Consider the following 20,198-nt stretch of genomic DNA (forward strand, 5'->3'; position numbering starts at 1 on the left):
GAAAAGGAATTAAAATGCTGCAATTAAAAAAAAATCATGAGTAAGGATGTCGGGAGGGGAGAGGCTGACTGCCCACGAAAGATTACTATCACCACCTCAGCTCTAGATTATTAAATATGGTTTTCTGTAGGCAAGCAGATGGCAACTACTGGATGACATATGTTCTGTATCAGAAACTAAAGCTGACGTGGTCTATCCAATGCAATTTTCTGAATCAGCTCCCCAATTAACCAAACCAAATCGAAAGTTGACCAAAAACCGGTTTGTAACACTTTTGGTATTAATGTTGGAGAGTCGTCCCTGGTCAAAGTTGTCCCTGGTCAAAACAAGGTTTGGAACCACTGATCTAGAAGGCAAGGAAGGGGATAATCCAAAAGTCATATTTAAATATCTTCTACATTCTGTTTAACCCGGATGCTAATTCTTTGACATTTGCTTGTAAAAAAGAAAACTCAATTCCTTCCCTTTTAAACTCGACAATTAACATTAGTATAGAACCCAGGTTTTTATAGGATTTTGTTTTCTTTTAGATTAATAAAATGTCCACCTTATGTGACGCAAAGGTTAAAAATACCCTTAGAAAATCACATTACTAAGGGTATTTCTAAACCTTGTTGATATTTCTCTACTTCAATGTTCTTTCTTTTATGGAAGGAAACAAAATGTTTCTTGTATACAGCAGATGTGTGTTTTAGTCAGAAATGCTAAACCATTTCTCTTAATTATATAGAATTTAAAAGGCAAGATATATTGCTCTCAGCAAGTCAGGCATGCAATTAGAATGATTGTTATTTCTGGTAAAATTTGGCAAAAAAAACAAAAAAACCCCAAAACACTCCAGATCTGGATCGCCTTGAAAAATAGGTGACTCATACATTCTCAGGAATGCATCTAGTACAGCCTGCTAGGATAATTAATGCAAGTGAAACGAACTGAATCTGAATTTATTTGAAATTAAAAGATGGCCATATATCCCTTACAGCACACATCAGAAAACAAATCACTTTTTAAAGCCGCTATTGTACAATAAACAAATGTGCCGCAGAGACCAAAATGGAATTACACGTTGAAGACACTCACATCAATCTGGCTCCTATGAAGTGTTCTGTACCTGTTGTACAGAGATGGCAGAAAAGAGGAAATACCAAGGGATCACTCAAAACTTGTTTCATAGAAGTATAGCTTATATTATAATGAGCACTGAAAGGCCATTTGATCATTGGAGCTGAATGACACACAGGTGTTACACTGATCTTTTCATATTGCTCTGACTCTTTGCCTCTACACACTGCTCATCATCTAAGCGAGTAAGGCGTTGGCTTAAAGGCTTAGATTTTACCACATACCAGAATTTTGTGGACTACTTGGCCAGAGCTGGGCAGAGAGATTTTGAATAATCAGAGCTGCCACAACACCACACGATTTCTGACCTTCACCCACCAAGTGAGTCTCTTCCAGAGAAATTTGGGAGGCCTGTAGAGCAGAAATGAGAAATGCCCCTTCTATTCAAGGCAGAAGGATTTTTTGAGTTTATTGTGTATCCACAACTACTGTGCCAAAGAAGGTTCGCATACCTGGGAATTAGGCCCAAGTGACTTAACAGAATGTACTTTGCATAAGTTTATAGGGAATTCTGAGAAAATTGCTGAGAAAATTAAGTAAATATTTTAGTTTTACTGCAGAAACTTATTTTGGCACAAGGTGTCTCAAACTTCAATTGATGATCCTGGGCCATTCATCAACCACAGCTTCTTAAACATTTCCCATTCATAGCCCCTTTTGGCCCAATACATTTTTATGTGACCTTGGGTATATAAGGATATAAAATAGATATTAAATCAAACTTTTATTAATAACAAATCAGCATAGCAAGGCTTGCTAAACAGGCCAATGTTTCTTTTTATGAAGTACAGCTCAAGCATCATCTGCAGATTTGTGTAAATGGCTAAAACAGTCACTGGGTGACATTCAGCAACCTTTTACTGTAGTCAATTATTTTGTGACCCCAAGACTGAGCTAGGGGACCCCATCTGGAGTCAGAACTCACAATTTAAGAAGCAGTGGTTTAAACTACCCTGGTTCCAAAAATCACTAGGAACTTTACTGAATTTGCAAGTTTCCACTTTCTTTTTAAATCCCATTCTTTGGCTTGTTCTGGGAGGAAAAGGGAGGAAATAAGCACATAAATTCAAGCAGCTTTGTTCACATAATGCCAAACCAACCCAGTATCTCAAAGCTTCAGTCCCCTAAATGCAATATAGGGATAATACCAGCCTGTCTTGAAGATTTGCAGGGTTCACTAAGACACGGATGAAAGGCTCTATACACTTAAAAACAAGAAATATATTGTCAGTTGTGTTAACAGGAACTACAATCAAAAGAGATGAAAATGTCAGCTCCTCAAAACAAAGGGCTTTCTAAAATACATTTTTGTAACATACAGCTCTCCAAGGCAAATGCCTCAAAGACTAATCTAAATCCCAGACTTACTTGCCCTGCTTATCAAAAATTTCAAATGGAATGCCATGTCCTATATAAAAGTCCTCCTCTAGGAAACACTCACTTCTGGAGTTTTATGGCTGTAAAATACAAACAATTAACACTTTATGAATCATAAAATATTTAATAAGGTATATTCGGGGGAAGAGGAATATACTGTATATAAAATTTCAGATCACAATATGAAGCGATTTGAGCCCTCTCCAAGCTAGTGCTGTTCTTAATGCTGTATAAGATGTATTGCCACTGATACAAGACCTACTAAAAGCATACAGTTTTACGTAATATAAAAGTGGCTTGTTTCATATGAAAGTTTTTACACAGTTAAGAGTATGCTGAATACCCTTTTTAAGTGCAAAAAACACAAATCACTTTACATTAACAGCAACAATGCGGGAATATTGTTCTCAGTCATTAGTAGTCAACTTGCATAAGATACGAGAGCACAATGACGCTCACAAAAATAGACTAAAAGCCCGTTCTTGCAAAAATAGTAAGAAATACAGCATAATGGGAGGAAACACAAACAAGGATTATGCACACCACAGAAATTGATGTTTTCTAAGAAAAACTGGCTTAAGTGCTGGAGCTTTTTTGTAAAAACAAACAGCACAGACCAAGCCAAACCAACATTCGGGAGGCAGTGTGTAGCTAACTTCATCTGACGTACTTTTTAAATTCTCTGCAAAATGTTTTCCTCCATCTGAGGTAGTTACAAAAACAAGCTGAAGTAGCTGCAGCTCCTACGGCTAGAGCCGAGGCTTTTTTCCAGTACACAAACTAGTTGACATCTGTCCAAAACTACCCTTCGCTTTTGAAAAGACAGCTGAGAATTTGAAGTTTTTACTACACAAAAAGACTGTGAAATGGGAAAGAAGACTGAGTTAGCCTCTTCACAATGTGACAGTAAAGTGAATTTCCTCAAGCCAGCTGGTCCACAGTTGAGCTTTTTTTCCCTAGCCCCTTCTCTTTTTTTACAGTCCGAAAGTCATTAGGAGAAGTATGTCAGGAGCAAAACAGTATCATCGCCCCTTGCTGTAACCAGGGAAGAACTGGTCAAGTAGTGTCTGAAGTATCTTGTTGGGGATCATGGTGTAGCCCTTTCCAAGGTCATGTCGGCAAGCAGGGCAAGTGAAGACCTCAGCTCGGAAAGAGCGCTGTAAACAGCTCTGTAGGATGGAATAAGGAAAGGAAAAGTTATACTTTCCAAGAATATTCATTCTGGGATGGGTAGGAAGAGCAATCCACAATGCCTGAGTTTTCCCCGCATAATAATAATAATAATAATAATAATAATAATAATAATAATAATATCATTATTATTATTATTATCATTGTGATTGTGCCTACTGTAATTTTATATTGTTATGTTTTCACATGTTTTATGTAATTATGCTGTTGTTGTTTATTGTTTGCGTTTTCGGTTTATTTTATTGTAATTTGTTGTTTGGGCTTGGCCTCATGTAAGCCGCTCTGGGAGATGGTGGCGGGGTATAAATAAAGATGATGATGATGATGATGATGATGATGATGATGATGATTATTATTATTATTATTATTATTGTACCACATCTCCATCTCCCCAGAGGGACTTGGGGCAGCTTACATGGGGACAAGCCCGATAAACAATTAAAAATATATGACATTAAAATATAAAATACAAAACATAAAATACATAAACAACAGCATAAAACAAAATAAAAACAACATTGTAACAGAATATGAAAGCAACTATCCGGTTAGGTTTGGCAAGCAGGGAAATCCCAGGCATTGTGGATTGTTCCTCCCATCCATCCATCCATCCATAGAATATGGATTGCAGAAACAAAATAAAATCAGGGTTATTGGAAATGTGCCAAATGTGGCTATGGTGACACAAGACACTACATTTAAATCATGCAGACCGCAAAGAAGAATCAGTGTCCTCAAGTCTGAATACCATGAGAAACTGGTGAATTTGAATTTGAAAGGAGATTGTTTCCTGTCCCATATAAAAAAGAATGTGGAGCATGAGCCTGGCTCACACCATGAAGGAAAGAACCCATCATTTTCATGTTTTGGCCTAAGAGAGCAATAAGAAAATATCCAGTACAGGCTCTCATGCTTTTAAGTGTTGGGTAAGCCACAGAATAAAGTACACAGAGACAACACTGTTGCATAAGAAAAACCACCTTAGCCAGGGTCTACTAAAATTAAAAATTGAATTCACCCCAATATTTTGATGTAGCTAGATGAAAGACTGAGCAGACTTGTTTTCTGCTGCCCTTGAAACTAGAACTAGGAGCAAATTACAGAAAAGGAGATTCCACCTGAACATTAGGAATAGCTTCCTGACCATATGAGCTGTTCAACAGTGGAACTCTGCCTCGGAGTGTGGTGGAAGCTCCATCCTTGAAAAGTTTTAAACAGAAGCCGGATGGGCATCTGTCAGGGATGCTTTGATTACGCTTTTCCTGCATGTCGGGGGTTGGACTGGATGGCCCGTGTGATGTCTTCCAACTCTATTGTTTTATGATTCTAACTAGGGCACAATGGGAGGGAAATCCCAAGCGTATCTGCTGATTAAAACGTGGCCACAGACTACCTATAAGCAAATTAATTCTAGATGCTCAGAGATTCTGTATCCAGTTGGTCTAGTTTTTGTATCCCTACCTTTCAGTATTCTACAACTCTACCACAAATTTGAAATCAACTTCTAACAATGATGGCCGTCAAGATTTCCTAACTTGTTTACATATGAACTGCAAGCTAAGGCAAGATTTTAAACACTAAGGGGGAAAATGATACAGTATGATCTCAAAATTGATTTCAATGGAAAAATTACAAAAATGATTAAAGCCTTTTCTGTAATAGATAATGAATTACTGATCGTATTCAATCATGCCCATGAATTGACAAAGAAACTTAATATAAGATAACCTTTATAACAATTAACTGCAATCAAAATTCATTCCGGAATTCTTCTTTTTCATTAGCTATATTTTGGGTTAGGAAGCAATATATGCATGAATTAATATAAAAATATCATGGACATTCTGGACCACAATATATAATGTTACCATTCTCACAAAAAAATATGAAAGCAATCATTCAAACATACACTTGACCTAGCTACTGCTTGAAAATATAACATGACTTCTTTGAAAAGTTCTTCAACAAGATCACAAATCGAAAGATCATAAATACTTACTTTACAGACATTGTGGAGGCACTCTGTGGTCACTGGTTGGTAGACCAGCTCCTGACAGCAGACGCACATAAACGATTGTTCCACTTTCTTCAAAAAATTCTAAGGAGAAAGCAAAAACAACTCAGTCTGATGGTAAGACCCTAATCAGCATTTCATTAAAAAGGAATGTTCCTACAAGTTCTCTCATTCATTCCTGGTGGATTAGAATATGAGGTCTGAACTTTGCGCCTCATTTTAATAGATGTGTAAGCTTTCAGCTATTGAAAAAATATTGAAAATGCAGAATGAAAGTAAAAAAGAAACATACTGGTCCTTCCTTAAGAGAAACTTGAACTTCATCCCACACTTTCTGGTTTGGAGAGTCTTCCTGAATCAACCACTGCTGCTGCTGAGTTAGATGGAAAGCTTCTACTTTCTCTCCATCTTCCATCTTCATAGCTTTGGCTGTGTTTGCTGGTTCTTCTAGGCCTTCTGAAAAATATATCAACAAACAATTCTTCTTAAACGAATTCTCAGACCATCGACATTACCTGTAATGGCAAACCTACGGATGAAATTGTATCAACCTTATTGAATAAAACAATAAACTTTCTTCTAGCAAACAAGGCAATAATAAATTGAATTTAATAACCAGGAACATATTATACAAAACTATTTTATTTTATTTATTATTTATTTTGGGCATTTTTATTCTGCCTTTCTCCAGCTGGACCCAAGGCGGCGTACAACTTAGTTAAAACATAGTCCTAACATAAACCATTCATAAAACAAGACATAAAAGTAATTTAAAAATTCACATTTCTTCTTCAGTTTTATCCTTATCGCCTTGGCACATAAGTATGTTCTGGCAAAATTTAACCAGTCAGTTAAATTTGCAAACTTTATTCTTACAAAATGAAATGTGTCAGAAAGAGGCTAGGTGATTCTCCCTTTCGTGTAATAGTCAGTACTATTTATTTATTTACGATATTTCTAACCCGCCCTTCTCAAGCCCGAAGGCGACTCAAGGCAGCTTACAAATTGGCAGCAATTTGATGCCATAACAATCCACAATATACAACTAAAACATTTAAAACAGCATTATAAAATCAATATAAAATCAATACAATACAAAAACCATTACTATGTTTTTTGCATTGTACTATGAAGATAGGATGGTGTGAAGGATCCCCATTGTTTACAGAAAAAGAAGGAATGAAGACTTTGTTACAAAAAGCCAAAAGATTTTTTTGGGGGCGGGGGGGGGGGGGGAGAGGTGTATACAGGGCTTAGTGTATTCTGGAAAAGGACATGGTTGGCACCTGGAGTAAGAGCTTTTATTAACAATCTAAAATCAAATGAAAGTAAAAGTTGTATGCGAAGATAATAAGAGACAGACCTTGAAGGAAGCAGATTTTTAAAATTTGTTTTGAGGAAAGGTATATGTGATAGTATCTGGAGGGATAAACATTCTATATACTAGTATCTATAAGGATAAGGACTCTATCCTACCACTTCTTAAACGGTAGGTCCCAATCACAAATGGCCTTAGCTCAATGTTGGGATCATGAAAAATTTAGCAACAGTCAAAGCTTTCAAAATGCCGAACATGTACACAAATCTGGTAGCAACAACTGCTTCAGCTGTACTCCACAAAAAAGAATTTCCGCCTGTTTAGCAAGCCCTGCAAATGCTGATTTATTATCAGTAAACAGTTGATTTTACACCTATTTTTTATACCTATATACCTGGGATCACGAGTAGAAACAGTTTAACAGACTATATTTTCTTGTTTCTCCCTCTACTAAAATATCTGACCAAAGAAGACAAAAGTCATGCTACAAATTCTTTCCTAATGAAACTATTTTCACTTGAAAGTATTTCTAAATATAAGATTCTATACTATTTCATGCCACAGAGCTTAGCAACACCAAGTATTTATATAACACTTTCCCAAAGTTTCCTTGTCAGCAAACTAAGCTTCTGTTAACAATCAATTGAGATAGGATTGCATTTCTATCCCAGAACCGAAGGACACAATGGCATGGCTATGGCTGGTGAGAAGAAATGGTACCCCAAGTGGAGATCAGGAATTCAAACAACTTAAGGCCCAACAGCTGACATAAAGACAAATGACTGGCTTTATAGCCATTAAGGAAGCTTCATAAAGAATCTTTTCTGATACCTATCTTTTCAGGGACTGCTCAGGGTAACCAGAGCTTTCATGTTTCCTCCACCTTCAGGAATGGTGAAAACCATTTTGAGGAGAAAAATCCTGTTGCAGTACGAGGCATTGAGCAAGACCATGGGATGCAAAAAAACTGTCTTGAAGGCTCACGAGACCTTCTTCCTACCCCTTGAGTAAGACAATCCTTGCATTGCTAGATCTGTGCTGGCTAGTTACATCGAAGTCTGCTATGTTCCCGTTTTTATATGGGTACCATTTTTAAATGGCTGTATGTGATGTTGGGCAGCCAGATTCCTGTTTTCCCTACAATTCCTTCAGCTGAAGCAACAGGAATTACCACTGTTTGAATCATAGAGTTGAAAGAGACCTCTTGGGCCATCCAGTCCAACCCCCTGCCAAGAAGCAAGAAAATTGCATTCAAAGCACCCCCAACAGATGGCTATCCAGACTCTGTTTAAAAGCCTCCAAAGAAAGAGCCTCCACCATACTCCAGGACAGAGTTCCACTGCTGAACGGCTCTCACAGTCAGGAAGTTCTTCCTAATGTTCAGATGGAATCTCCTTTCTTGTAGTTTGAAGCCATTGTTCCACCTCCTAGTCTCCAGGGCAGCAGAAAATTGCATTCAAAGCACCTCCAACTTCTTGGTTGATGAATTTTCTTTATGGGTGTATCAGTTCTTGGTGTGGCTTGGTCTTGGAGAATGTGGACCAGTTAGTATAGTCCAGGGGTGGCCAAACATGCTTAATGTAGGCACCACAAATTATAAATGTCATAGAATCATAGAGTTGGAAGAGACCTCATGGGCCATCCAGTCCAACCCCCTGCCAAGAATAATATAAAATACATATACATACCAATATTATGTAAATGTTAAAACTACGAATTTATATTCGTTTCAATAATGAAAAGCATGTGTCTGTGTATTTACATATATACACAGCCCAAAATTCTGAATAATTAATGTTTTAATTATATTGAGGGTTTTCAATATGGTAATGAACTAGAGAAACTTATAAGAAAAATACGCAAATTTGCATCTTATTAACATTTAATGAGATTACCAAAAATAAAAAGGGTTAAAAAAGACATTTTAGCATATATTTATCTGTCTTAGTAAATAGCCAGCCAAAACCCGTAGAAAAACTAATACAAGTACAGGTTATTTTAAGCAGATATGACCTTACAAAATTATAGTCCTATCATAATATTTTTACGACACAGATTGTTACAATTATAGGGCTATTTATTGCTAGTACAGGCGCTGTGAGTCTCCATCTTGGAACAATAGGCTCCAGTATGCGCAATGCAACCAAACTCTACAACATCCAATATCACACTAATTACCCCACTAATTTCACTGCTAATAACATAGCCACCATACACCACAATCATATGATTGCAAGGAATGCCCCAAAGCCCTAATATTGTGGGTACTAGCTTAACCAATTATTAATTCTTGTGGAGAGGTAGTGGGAGGGATTGTGTGTTTTACAATGCATTTAGATTGTATTTACTATGTTTTAATGGTATTTTAAAACAGATGCGCAATATTAATTGGGTTTTTTTTTATTTGTGTATTCTTCTTGTTTTAAATTGATCAATGTGTGTGATTGTTAGCAGCCTTGGAAAGAAAGGCAGAGTATAAATATTGTAAATAAATAAAATTATCCAGCATAATTCATCTGTAACCCAAAATTTCTTTAATCCCAGACTCAAATCTAGTATTACAATTAAGATTTCTATTCTTCAATATATTGACTCACTATTGGCATTACATTTATGTTTCAATACAGTCACTTTCATTTATACCTGGTAAATAAATAATCACAAACCTTGATTTTTAAAAATGTACCTATTATATGGATTGTAATAAAAAACAACCTCAGCCAATTTATTTGTGTTAGTGATACATCATATGTCAGAGTTACATGTGACTCACAAGCTGCGGTTTGGCCACCCTGATAGATAGTCAAACCACGTGGCTAATGGATCCTGAAAGCAGGGCTGGTTTCCCTTTGAGATCACTAGTGCAGCTATTTCTAAACCTGAATTAAATTTATTCAGCTGTTTGGCTTACAAATTGGGAGGCAGGAGATAAGACAACAGAACGGAAGTCGAATCGGGTAGAGAAGTGGTTCTCAACCCGTGAGTCCCCAGGTGCTTTGGTCTACAACTCACAGAAATCCCAGCCAGTTTACCAGCTGCTGGGATTTCTGGGAGTTGAAGGCCAAAACTCTGGGGACCCACAGGCTGAGAACTACTGGGGTAGAGGGAGATGAGTTCATGAGTTTAGAGAAATGCTTCTTGGGCAAAGGACCATGGCTTCTATACCAGATACCAGTAAATGACCCCCAGAAGTCATACCATCATCTATTGGTCTTTTCTGGTTTCCGTTGCTCTGTTCTGTTGGCTCCTGTTTCACGGGCTGTTTTTTAACTTTGTCCTTCTTTTCTTTACTAGCCATGGCTTCCAAATAACCTTCTGGGTACTACAACAGAAGAACATCACATCTGAGAAGCATTCTTAAATAACATTCACATAAAAACAAAGATGTCCTGACTGTCAGTGCATTAAAATCAAAGAAATGTATATAAACTACATAAACATATATGTAAGTTACTTTTATAGCAGTTTATTAAGAAAATTAAGGCAGATTACATGAAAAGGAATATTAAAGAGAACTGAAGTCCCAGAGAGTGAAAATAAAGAGAAAGCCATTGATGCACAAAATGTCACCAGTGACTTGAGGCGCGAACTGAACCATGATTCTCTGTTCCTCCTTGGGATAGCAAACAGACTAACAGACCCAGGGAGGAGGATTCAGGCTCTTGAAGATCATGGTGGGCTGGGAACTCATTTGGTTTTTTGACACTGTAGAAAATGATTCAAGAACTTATTGCAGAAAATGCTAACAAATGAAATTAATAATGCACAGTTGATCACATACTACATGAAACTAGGTATAACTCTATTTTGGTCTACTAAAACACTTTCAAAGAACATTAAGGAAGAACATTATTTTGCCTATACATCCAATATCTTCAAAGCTGATTTTAACAGAATCTCACTACAATTTATTTATTTATTTACAATATTTCTACTCTGCCTTTCTGTACCCTGGAGGGGACTCAAGGTGGCTTACACTTAGGTAACTATTCAAAGCCTACAAGAGATATTCAGTTAGACAGAGAGTTTACTATAGTTGCTACAATAGTTATATTCCAATAAAACTTCTAAAAACTATGACAGTGTTGAAGTTCTAACCTGTAAACTTAAGCCCAATTTTTTTGACCGTTCGATTCCTTCAGTTGTCCAAGGTGCAGGTTCAGCATCATCTCTTCGTAAAAGATAGCGCCAAACTAAGAATCCACATTTTCCAATTTCTGGCCAGTATTTCACCACCTAAATTACAAATATGCTTATAATTTCTGAGTTACTTTCTATAGTTTCAAAATCTATCCAGTCGAATTCCATCATAGTCATCTTTCTAAATGAATTTTACTTCTTTATAGACATGTATTCAGTTTACTTCTACCTGTGCTATCTAAAATGTTGCTGGTGAAAATGGCAGCTGATGCTTTGATTTTAACATTGTCTAGTCCTGGGCTTCCCAAGTAACTGCCATTGAAAGAAAGAAAAAATCCTAGTATTTGCACAAAAACATAAAATATATTATATGCAAAATTATAGAATCATATAATTTGCTTTGATGAAAATTATCACATTTGGAACATTTAAAGTAATTTTAACAACAATAGTTACAAATGGAATTAAGTTTTAATTGTTTTGTTGTTATAAGAAAGGGACCTCTAGTCTCAATCTTTTTAAGTTGAATTTATTATATAGCTAGCTATTTTTACCAAAGATATCCACATATCAAAAAGCCAAAGGCACATATCAATTCTAGGTTATGTATTCCAAAATATCCTAAACATTACAGGAGTAGATCCAAAATACAAGTTGCATCTTTTCAGTTTCCTTTCAGACAAGTAAACCATGAATGCGATCTCAACAACTTCACATTCCAAATAGTATTTCAACTATTTTCCTCTCAAGGTTCCTTGTTATTCTTTACTGTCAGTTTCTACAATAGTTAAAGTAATTGATGGTCTTTTTCCCGCTCTTCAGAGACATCATGCATAGATGACTAATTCTGTATTGAGTGAGCACTGGTGTACAATTATTATTGCACCAAAGGATTATTTCAAAACTACTGATGTTTTATTAGGATTAAAGAAAAAATCCTAATAAAATAATAATGGGCACAATTTGGACAAACAAAACACTGATTAGGTTGTTGTAGGCTTTTTGGGCTGTATGGCCATGTTCTAGAAGCATTCTCTCCTGACATTTCAGCCGCATCTATGGAAGGCATCCTCAGAGGTTGTGAGGTCTGTTGGAAACTAGGGAAATTGGGTTTATATATCTGTGGAAAGTCCAGGGTGGGAGAAAGAATTCTTGTCTGTTTATTAAGGTGGCCAAATGAAACTTTCACACCTAGCTCTAACAAACAAGAGTTCTTTATCCCACCTATTGGAAGCCTCAACTGGAAGGAAGGCTACGGAAGAAAAATGTGCACCTTGTAAATGCCATCGTATCTATTGCCTTCTTCAGGGGCATATTTGCTGATTCTTCGACCCTTTGAGCTCCGAACCACTCGCACAGGCTTTCCAGCTCTCCAGTTTTTAGATTCAGCTCCATTTTTATCATCCAGTGGGGCATCGCAATTCAGGGCCAGGGCCCTGCAAAATATGTTTTGGAAGACTTCATATGACATGTTTTCTAAAGCACCACTGGGAAATTCAAGTCCATTTTCCACACACACTTCATTACAGTCAGGTCTAAAATAATTTATTCAATTCATAGTATAACATCAAACTATGGTTTTTAAAAAAAATGAAAATAAGCAGAGCTCTCTCTTGGGCTCTACACGCCTTCTGCTTTTACTTCCTACAGAAACCAGTTTGCTGTATCCAGACAAAGCAGCAAACTATGGCCAAACATCTCTTAGCTACTTGGGTTGGTATACCTTCAAATTATAAAAACATAGCATTTTGTAGTCAGGCATCCAATAACTCCAATATCTCCTGGAAACTAATTGTAAAAAAATTGTGTAATTAAGAGTTACCCTGCAAATACATTTTGCTAAGAAAACCCCATGACAGATTTGCTTTAAGATTGGCATAAGTAAGAAATGACTGGAAGAACACAATAACAATATAGTTTTGCATTATATTCTAGTTATTTGGAGCACAAATAATGGACAGTGTTGAAAAATAATTTTTATTATTCACCATTTACTGATCAAATAAGCTTCCTTCTCTATCTAGGCAAGACTGTTTATCTTGCAGACTTCAAATTCAAGTAGATATTTGTCTGGATATATGGCCTGCTTATATTAACGTATGTCTAAATACTTGATTATTTCCTATGTATTATGCTCATATATGTTTCCTTTCTATTTTCTCTCTTTTCTTTTCACATTTCTATAATTATTAAAATTCTATTTAAAAGAAAATCTGCTACAGTAATTATCAAACCAAACTGTTCTAAAACATAATTTATATAAATGTTATCTTCCTATTCAAAGAGTTAAATACTGGAACTCCCAGTGGCACAGAGGGTTAAACCTTTGCGCCAGCAGGACTGAAGACCAACAGGTTGCAGGTTCGAATCCAGGGAAAGCGTGGATGAGCTCCCTCTGTCAGCTCCAGCTCCCCATGCGGGGAAATGAGAGAAGCCTCCCACAAGGGTGGTAAAACATCAAAACATCCAGGTGGCCCCTGGGCAACGTCCTTGCAGATGGCCAATTCTCTCACACCAGAAGCGACTTGCAGTTTCTCAAGTCACTTCTGACACGAATAAAAGAGTTAAATAATGAAATCCTGGCTCTACTGAATGCTTTAATTCAGAACAAATTTGTAAAGCCTACCTGTTCATGTGTGTTAGAGTTTGATCAAATGAGTGTTCTCCAATCCTTTTATTACCAGAAAGATCTCTTCCTCCACTCCCAGTGTAGGTAAATTCATCCCCTCGATCCTATATGGAAATATTAATTATTCTTTACAATAATCAAACTAAGAATTCAGGATCACAAGAGGTGGAACATACAATATCTATACACTACTCAATAATGGTGGTGTCTATAAAATCATACTAACACTTCATCTGATGGCATCAAAACTGTTATACTGTAATTCATGTGTAGGAGGCAAGGGAAGTGATGCTTGAGAGGTGACACATCTAGGCGTGTGTACAATGCTTAGATGTGTCACCTCTCAAAACATCTCTTCCCAAGGATACATGAAACTGTGGATACTAGTGAAACATATTTTGAGTGTACCTGGACCAGAAACATTCCACAGAACCACACTGGAGGATCTAGAGCAGGGGTCAGGAACCTTCGGCCCTCCAGGTGTGGTGGACTTCAACTCCCACAATTCCTTGAGGCTCGGCATTCGCCCCAAAGGCTTACCTTGGCCTCAAGGAATTGTGAGAGTTGAAGTCCACCACACCTGGAGGGCCGAAGGTTCCCCATGCCTGATCTAGAGAGACCCACCAAGACTTACCAGGGTGGAAGGAAATATTTACGAAGCAGAGTAAGTGAAACGGTGGATATTGGTTTATGGACTCCACATTACACACAAAAGTAGTGACTCCCCAAAGTTTTTTTAGGAGAACAGGTTTTTTCTCACATCAATCCTAGGAAGGGCTTTTGTGTAAGCATCCCACCACATTCTGAGCCCTGCTAATTCACACTATTTGGGCCAAAAGGCTGAAGGAGGAGCTTCACTGGTCCCAGTTGAGTTTGACATTCAAAGCTACCAAGTGTGCCATCAGCAACCAGGGGTTAGGGTTATCCCCTTAGGTCTCTTGGAGCTGTGAGTAAACAATTACATTGCTAGGGGTATTTACTTCCTAAGTTGCCATGACTAGTTTTATACATTTTTCAAGGCTAACAATATTTCAAAAATATGTATTCAGTTATTATAATACTATTTACAATATTCAGTTGTTTTTCAGGAAGAATATCAACAGAACAGAATCAAAATATGTTAATATTTTTCTTAGTCTAGCTCAGTGGTTCCCAACTCTTGATCCTCCAGGTGTTTTGGACTTCAGCTCCCAGCAATCCCAGGCAGTTTACCAGTTGGGAACCACTGATCTAAAGTATTCTGAAGTCCCCCATACTTACTTCACCCTTAGTGACAGTTTGCTAACTTCCCTAAAACAGTTTAAGAAATCTGAAACAAGATTCCTGCATTGCAAACAGGGGCAAGGAAACTTCTCCATCCCAAAGACAGCATTTCATTGAAGCCCTAAAATCTCAGAGCCTTTATCCCAGCAGGGCAAACCTGCTCTTTCTTCAAAAGACACATCTATTCATATCCTGCCACACTCATATTATCAAACACAAAACTGGAGCTTCAGACAGCAATTGAGTGTGAAAAAAAGCCTCCCTTATATTCCAATAGCTTCTTAAGCTTGTAAGTTGTATAGGGGTTTATATCATTTGGGGTGAAAATGTTAAGCTCCTGCAACAGATGTAAAAAGCAGTAGTATTCTTAAAAAATCCTGTAATGTTGTATTTTGCCAGTAAATGACCTACTGATTTGTCTTATAAAATAAAAATTATCAATGATTTATTAAGAATATATGAATAAAGGATAAAGCTCCATAACCCACTGAAAAAAAAAACATAAAATACAATATATACTGATGTAACAACCATGTCATAAATCTTCTTCTGTTCTAGTCCATTTGAGACTTAAGTTCATATCTTTTATTAATCCTAACACAAATACATTGATGATGATTCTCTGATAATAACAAGAAAGAAGCGTAACTTAAAAAAAAATTAAATGTATAGGGCTTCACCCAACATGATGGCAATACATGTCACAAAACACCTTTCCCTCCTTCTCTCCCCTGCAGCTCTAGAAGCTACTTAAAACTGGATAAAACAAATTTTCCAGTTATCTGGACTAGGTTTTTGAGGTGCTCAAGGGGGTTACGATGGAAAAGCGAGATGAAATCCTCCCAAAAGAATTCTATTCTTGTGTAAACAGATATCCAACACTGAGTGACATCTTACACTTGAAACAAATATGGAGGCTACAGAAATAATATAACTACAAAGGAGTCCTGGTCTTAAGAAGTATCTAAGTATTTACAAGGATATAGGTCATCATCATTTAATTTAATAAAGAATTCAAAATAATATCAGTGTGGGTCCAGTACACACATGCGATGCTAGTGTGGCCATTCACTTGAGCTAAAGGATTGAGCAGAGACCACAACATTGACTTGATCAGCTAGTTCTTCGACAATACTAGTCCTATATCTCTGCATTTGGGAATTTTTAACTTGGTTTGGAATTGTTGGTGACTGCCATTAAACCAAGTCAATAAAAATATCTTGATGTCAACCAAATATCTTTAAAATTTAAGGTAATTTGAGAATACTTGTAAGTTAGAGAGGCTGACGCACAAGAAGTAGCTAACATTACAACTCTTACTCATTTCCCAGTCCTTAACAAAAAGCCTATGTCAGAATAATTTATGAAGAGTGTTCCTTATACACAATTTATTCTGCAGTTGTTTGTCACAGGATCCTTTCCAGAACTACCTGAGATCTACTATCAATTCATTTGACTGGGCCGTTTTTTCAAAAACTAAAAAAAAAATGTAACTAGTTATGCCTATATTCTTGCTCATGTCGACAGATTGTGTATATAATGAATACAAGACAGTTTTTGTTGGCAACAGATTTTTGGATTTCAAATATGTAAAATCTGATTTATAGAGCGCATAAGTAGATAGGAAAAATCTTGGAAAGGAAGTATCACTGCAAAAAAAAAAATGTAATTTCACAAAAGTGGAAGCAATTTGCTGCTCTAGTGCAATCCTTAACACTAACCTAGTAATTGTCACAATGTAAAAATTTCACTGATTTACCTAACATAAATGTCACTACTACAAGCAGCAAACAGATTCAAAAAGCCACTCTCTGCTACCGAGGTACACTATGCATCTGGACCTTTGCAATTCTTTCCAGGATGTGATAATAAGCGTTTCAGCATCAATAACTTTTTTTCAGAATTATTCTTTCTTTTTTAAAATTCTCAGTTTCTGAAGAAACCCTTTCAGTGGAAACAGTTAAGTAAGTGCTAATGAGAATGTTTACTTCACTTTCTTTACTAAAGATGCTTAACAACTGTTAACACATTGCTTATGCTTACTGCTTTATCATTCACCTGATGTTTGCTTCAGTATTCTTCCTGATGATACAAGAGCTGGAGAAGAGGTTGTAAACATTACTCTCATTGCAGAAAACAGCTTATGGCTAAACAAACCATGGCTAAATTCATGAAATGAAAAACACAAAGATTGATTCATCACAGAACAGAACAGCTTGCTGTTCTATATATGACTTACAAATGTTTCTCAACATCTGTTCCTAGGTGCTAAACACCGAGATCAGTCAGAGAAAATCTGTCAAAACTAGTAATAAAACCTATTAAAAATAAGTGGAATTCTCATAGGGCTTGTCTATACCAGCCCTAAAATCTGAAGAGGATCAGAGGTTGCTCCTGGACATTCAAATGACATCCAGGGTCTTTCGTCCATTAGCGTAGGGTAAACCAGGATGAACCATTTTAGCCCCGCATTGAGGGAAGTCAGGGAATGCTCCAGTGTCACAGAGGAGCCCCACACTTCATACACAGTGTGGACAGAATACCAGCCCCGTGCAAACAGGTCTGCTGTGCACTTGAGACATCACCACCATCCCCCTTTCCCTTGTCCCTTTGTTGACATCAGCAAAGGTGCTTGAGTGACCAGAATGAAGGAAACTGGTTTGCCCTTCTCCTTCTCCCTAGACACCCATGTGTCCAGGGAGATCCCAGGAGGTCTCTGGCCCTCTATTGCAATGACAGAGAAAGGGTTACACTCCAGCTAAGACATTTTGTGCTATTTCTCAACCATTTGATCTGCCCCCAGCTAAAACCTAATTTCTTATGAAGATGTAAATCTATGCCTAGCCTGTACCACTCCAGGCAACAGGTACAGACGCACACGGATGTATGTTTCTCCATATAAAAAACTAGCATAATGTAACTTGTTCTGTAATATGCTAGTTTTCTGCTTGCATTGAAAAATATTTTGCATTAAGGAACAATCTCTCGTCATGTCAGTGCCATTCTGGAGGCTGCAGTGATCTACAGGTCATAATCTGAGAAACACCTCAGGAACTCAGGGTGTATTTATGCTTTAGCAACTGTGTTGAATCTAAGGGCTGGTTAAATTCAGTGCTTAAATAGCAGACACCCAAGGAACTCTGAGTGCATCACCTTGAGTTCCACCACAAAGGAAAGCTAAGACATAAAGATAATAAACTGATGAATACTGGAAAGAACCAGGAGGACCTTCACATCAAATATGTTAATAATATAATCAAACAATTAGTATGTCTGTTAGTAAGTTTAATAAAAACATTTCTATTTTCAAGACAAAGGTTGTCACAATGTGAGTGTTCAGCTACCAAAAGGTTCTATGACCAAGTTGGGGATTTTATCAGCAGGAAACTAGAAAGATGCAATCATTTTCATCAATTCCCTTTTTCTTCTGCAATCCTATCCCCCAATAAGCTTCAGAGGGTTGTGGCTTAGAAGGGACTCAAGAAACAAACAAAGAAATAAACAAACAAAAAGAATAAAAAGGGAAATTTGTCAAACATTCCATTTTCTATATATAATTAGATATAGGCATATAGATTTCTCTATAGATTCCAAAAGTTTTCAACTGGTGGGAGGATATTTCGGGCCAAAGGCGCTGTGCTTCCCAGAAAGTTCTGGTGTCTTACTATACAATATAACTCCCATTTCTGTGGTAGTAGAAAAAGATAAATGATTACTCTCTCTATGTGAACTATATTTTCTCTTTTAGAACTATCTGATGGAAGTTTGAGCCCCGGCTCTTCCCCAGATTTCCATGATAGAGGGCAGAAGTGTTTGTGAACAAAAAGGAAGTTGGGGGAGGGGGCAGAGGTCAAAGATAAGCATGTTATGTACTACTAAAATGCAAAAAAACAAAAAACAAAAAAACAAAACAAAAACAAAACCCACCTTTCTGCCAGTGATTTGAAGACCCAAAATTGTCATTGCAAGGAAGAATTTGGGAATTTCCCTGTCTCCCTTCATATCAAGGTTTGGTCTTAAACATAGCATATTGGCTACTGTTTCTCAGGAGAGTTCTTCTCCTCATTCATCACTAAAGTCACTTCTAAGGGGAAACTAAGAATTCAGTCCCTATTCATGGACTGGCAACTCCTTGGTTTGGCCAAATTGTCCTTACTCAACATAATTAGATCCACTCAGAGCTACTGTTTTATGTTGACATCAATTGCCAAGAATATCCCTCTGTGACAGAGAAAATGATGCATGCATCACCCAAGTCCAAAGTTAGTTCTGAGAGAGTAAGTGGTAAGACAGAGTAAGTGGTAAGACATTCTGTCCCATAATACTTCCTTGAAAATAGATGTCTATTTTCCTCAACCCATTTAGATTCCCAGAGTATCCATATGCTGAAACTACCAACACAGAGAAAAATAAACCAGAAATACACCAATTTTAAAAGGTTTGCAAAATTGTGGCTAAGAGCATTCCATTATATCAGTATATGGTCTTTACTGACAACATACATAGTTAGAATAAAAAAAAAACTTACTACTTCATCTTCAAATCCTCCAGCCAGCACAAGGGAGTAAGCACCATCACTACTACGGCCATGGATTCCACCAACATGAGGTCTATGAACACCTGCTTCACTCACCTTGGGAATAAATTAGTTAATTACAGTCAGTTCTAATGGCAAAATTATCCATATGAAGTGATGTTTGCTTTTCTTTTGTGAATGACAGATTTCCATGTTCTATAACAAACTGCTTTTGCAATCTGACAGCTTAAAGATTTTTCATCATGCTTCATGGGATTGCAATTCAAGAATTGTAAATTCAAAATTGATTTTTTTTGCACTTCGCAAAGTAAAGGACTTCTACAATCACATAAAAAATCAACTTTATTTGTTTCTTGATAGGTCTGCCACTAAGTAAGCCAAAAGTAACAGCAAAAGAAACTGAGAAATGGTCTGTGGGAGGACCATTGGAAGGAATGAAGATCCACTGGTGTTATGTGTGCTAGAATCTTGAGTCATGACTGATGACATTACAAAATTAATAACAAACCCCAAACTGTTTTAAGCACAGAAAACAATACTTGAAGAAACCTCTGTTACTTGCCCACTAGTGCAAATAACTCAAGGAGACAGAAAAGTTAGTTGAGAC

At 36.9% G+C, this 20,198-nt stretch overlaps 1 protein-coding gene across 1 annotated transcript in view; it reads right to left on the reverse strand.

Moving 5' to 3' along the window:
- Positions 1-928: 928 nt before the first annotated feature.
- The window catches only part of UHRF2 (ubiquitin like with PHD and ring finger domains 2), a 61,748-nt gene continuing 42,478 nt past the window's right edge, over positions 929-20,198 (reverse strand). Inside the window, exons 9-16 of the mRNA XM_060762299.2 lie at positions 19,583-19,687; positions 13,789-13,895; positions 12,436-12,598; positions 11,121-11,258; positions 10,221-10,344; positions 5,997-6,160; positions 5,690-5,788; positions 929-3,668 (exon numbers count right to left, since the gene is read on the reverse strand). Coding sequence (XP_060618282.2) covers positions 3,522-3,668; positions 5,690-5,788; positions 5,997-6,160; positions 10,221-10,344; positions 11,121-11,258; positions 12,436-12,598; positions 13,789-13,895; positions 19,583-19,687 — 1,047 coding nt within the window. The 3' untranslated portion in view covers positions 929-3,521. The remainder of the gene's footprint in view (positions 3,669-5,689; positions 5,789-5,996; positions 6,161-10,220; positions 10,345-11,120; positions 11,259-12,435; positions 12,599-13,788; positions 13,896-19,582; positions 19,688-20,198) is intronic.

The sequence above is a fragment of the Anolis sagrei genome, chromosome 2, assembly GCF_037176765.1.
Source record: "Anolis sagrei isolate rAnoSag1 chromosome 2, rAnoSag1.mat, whole genome shotgun sequence".
NCBI lineage: Eukaryota > Metazoa > Chordata > Lepidosauria > Squamata > Dactyloidae > Anolis > Anolis sagrei.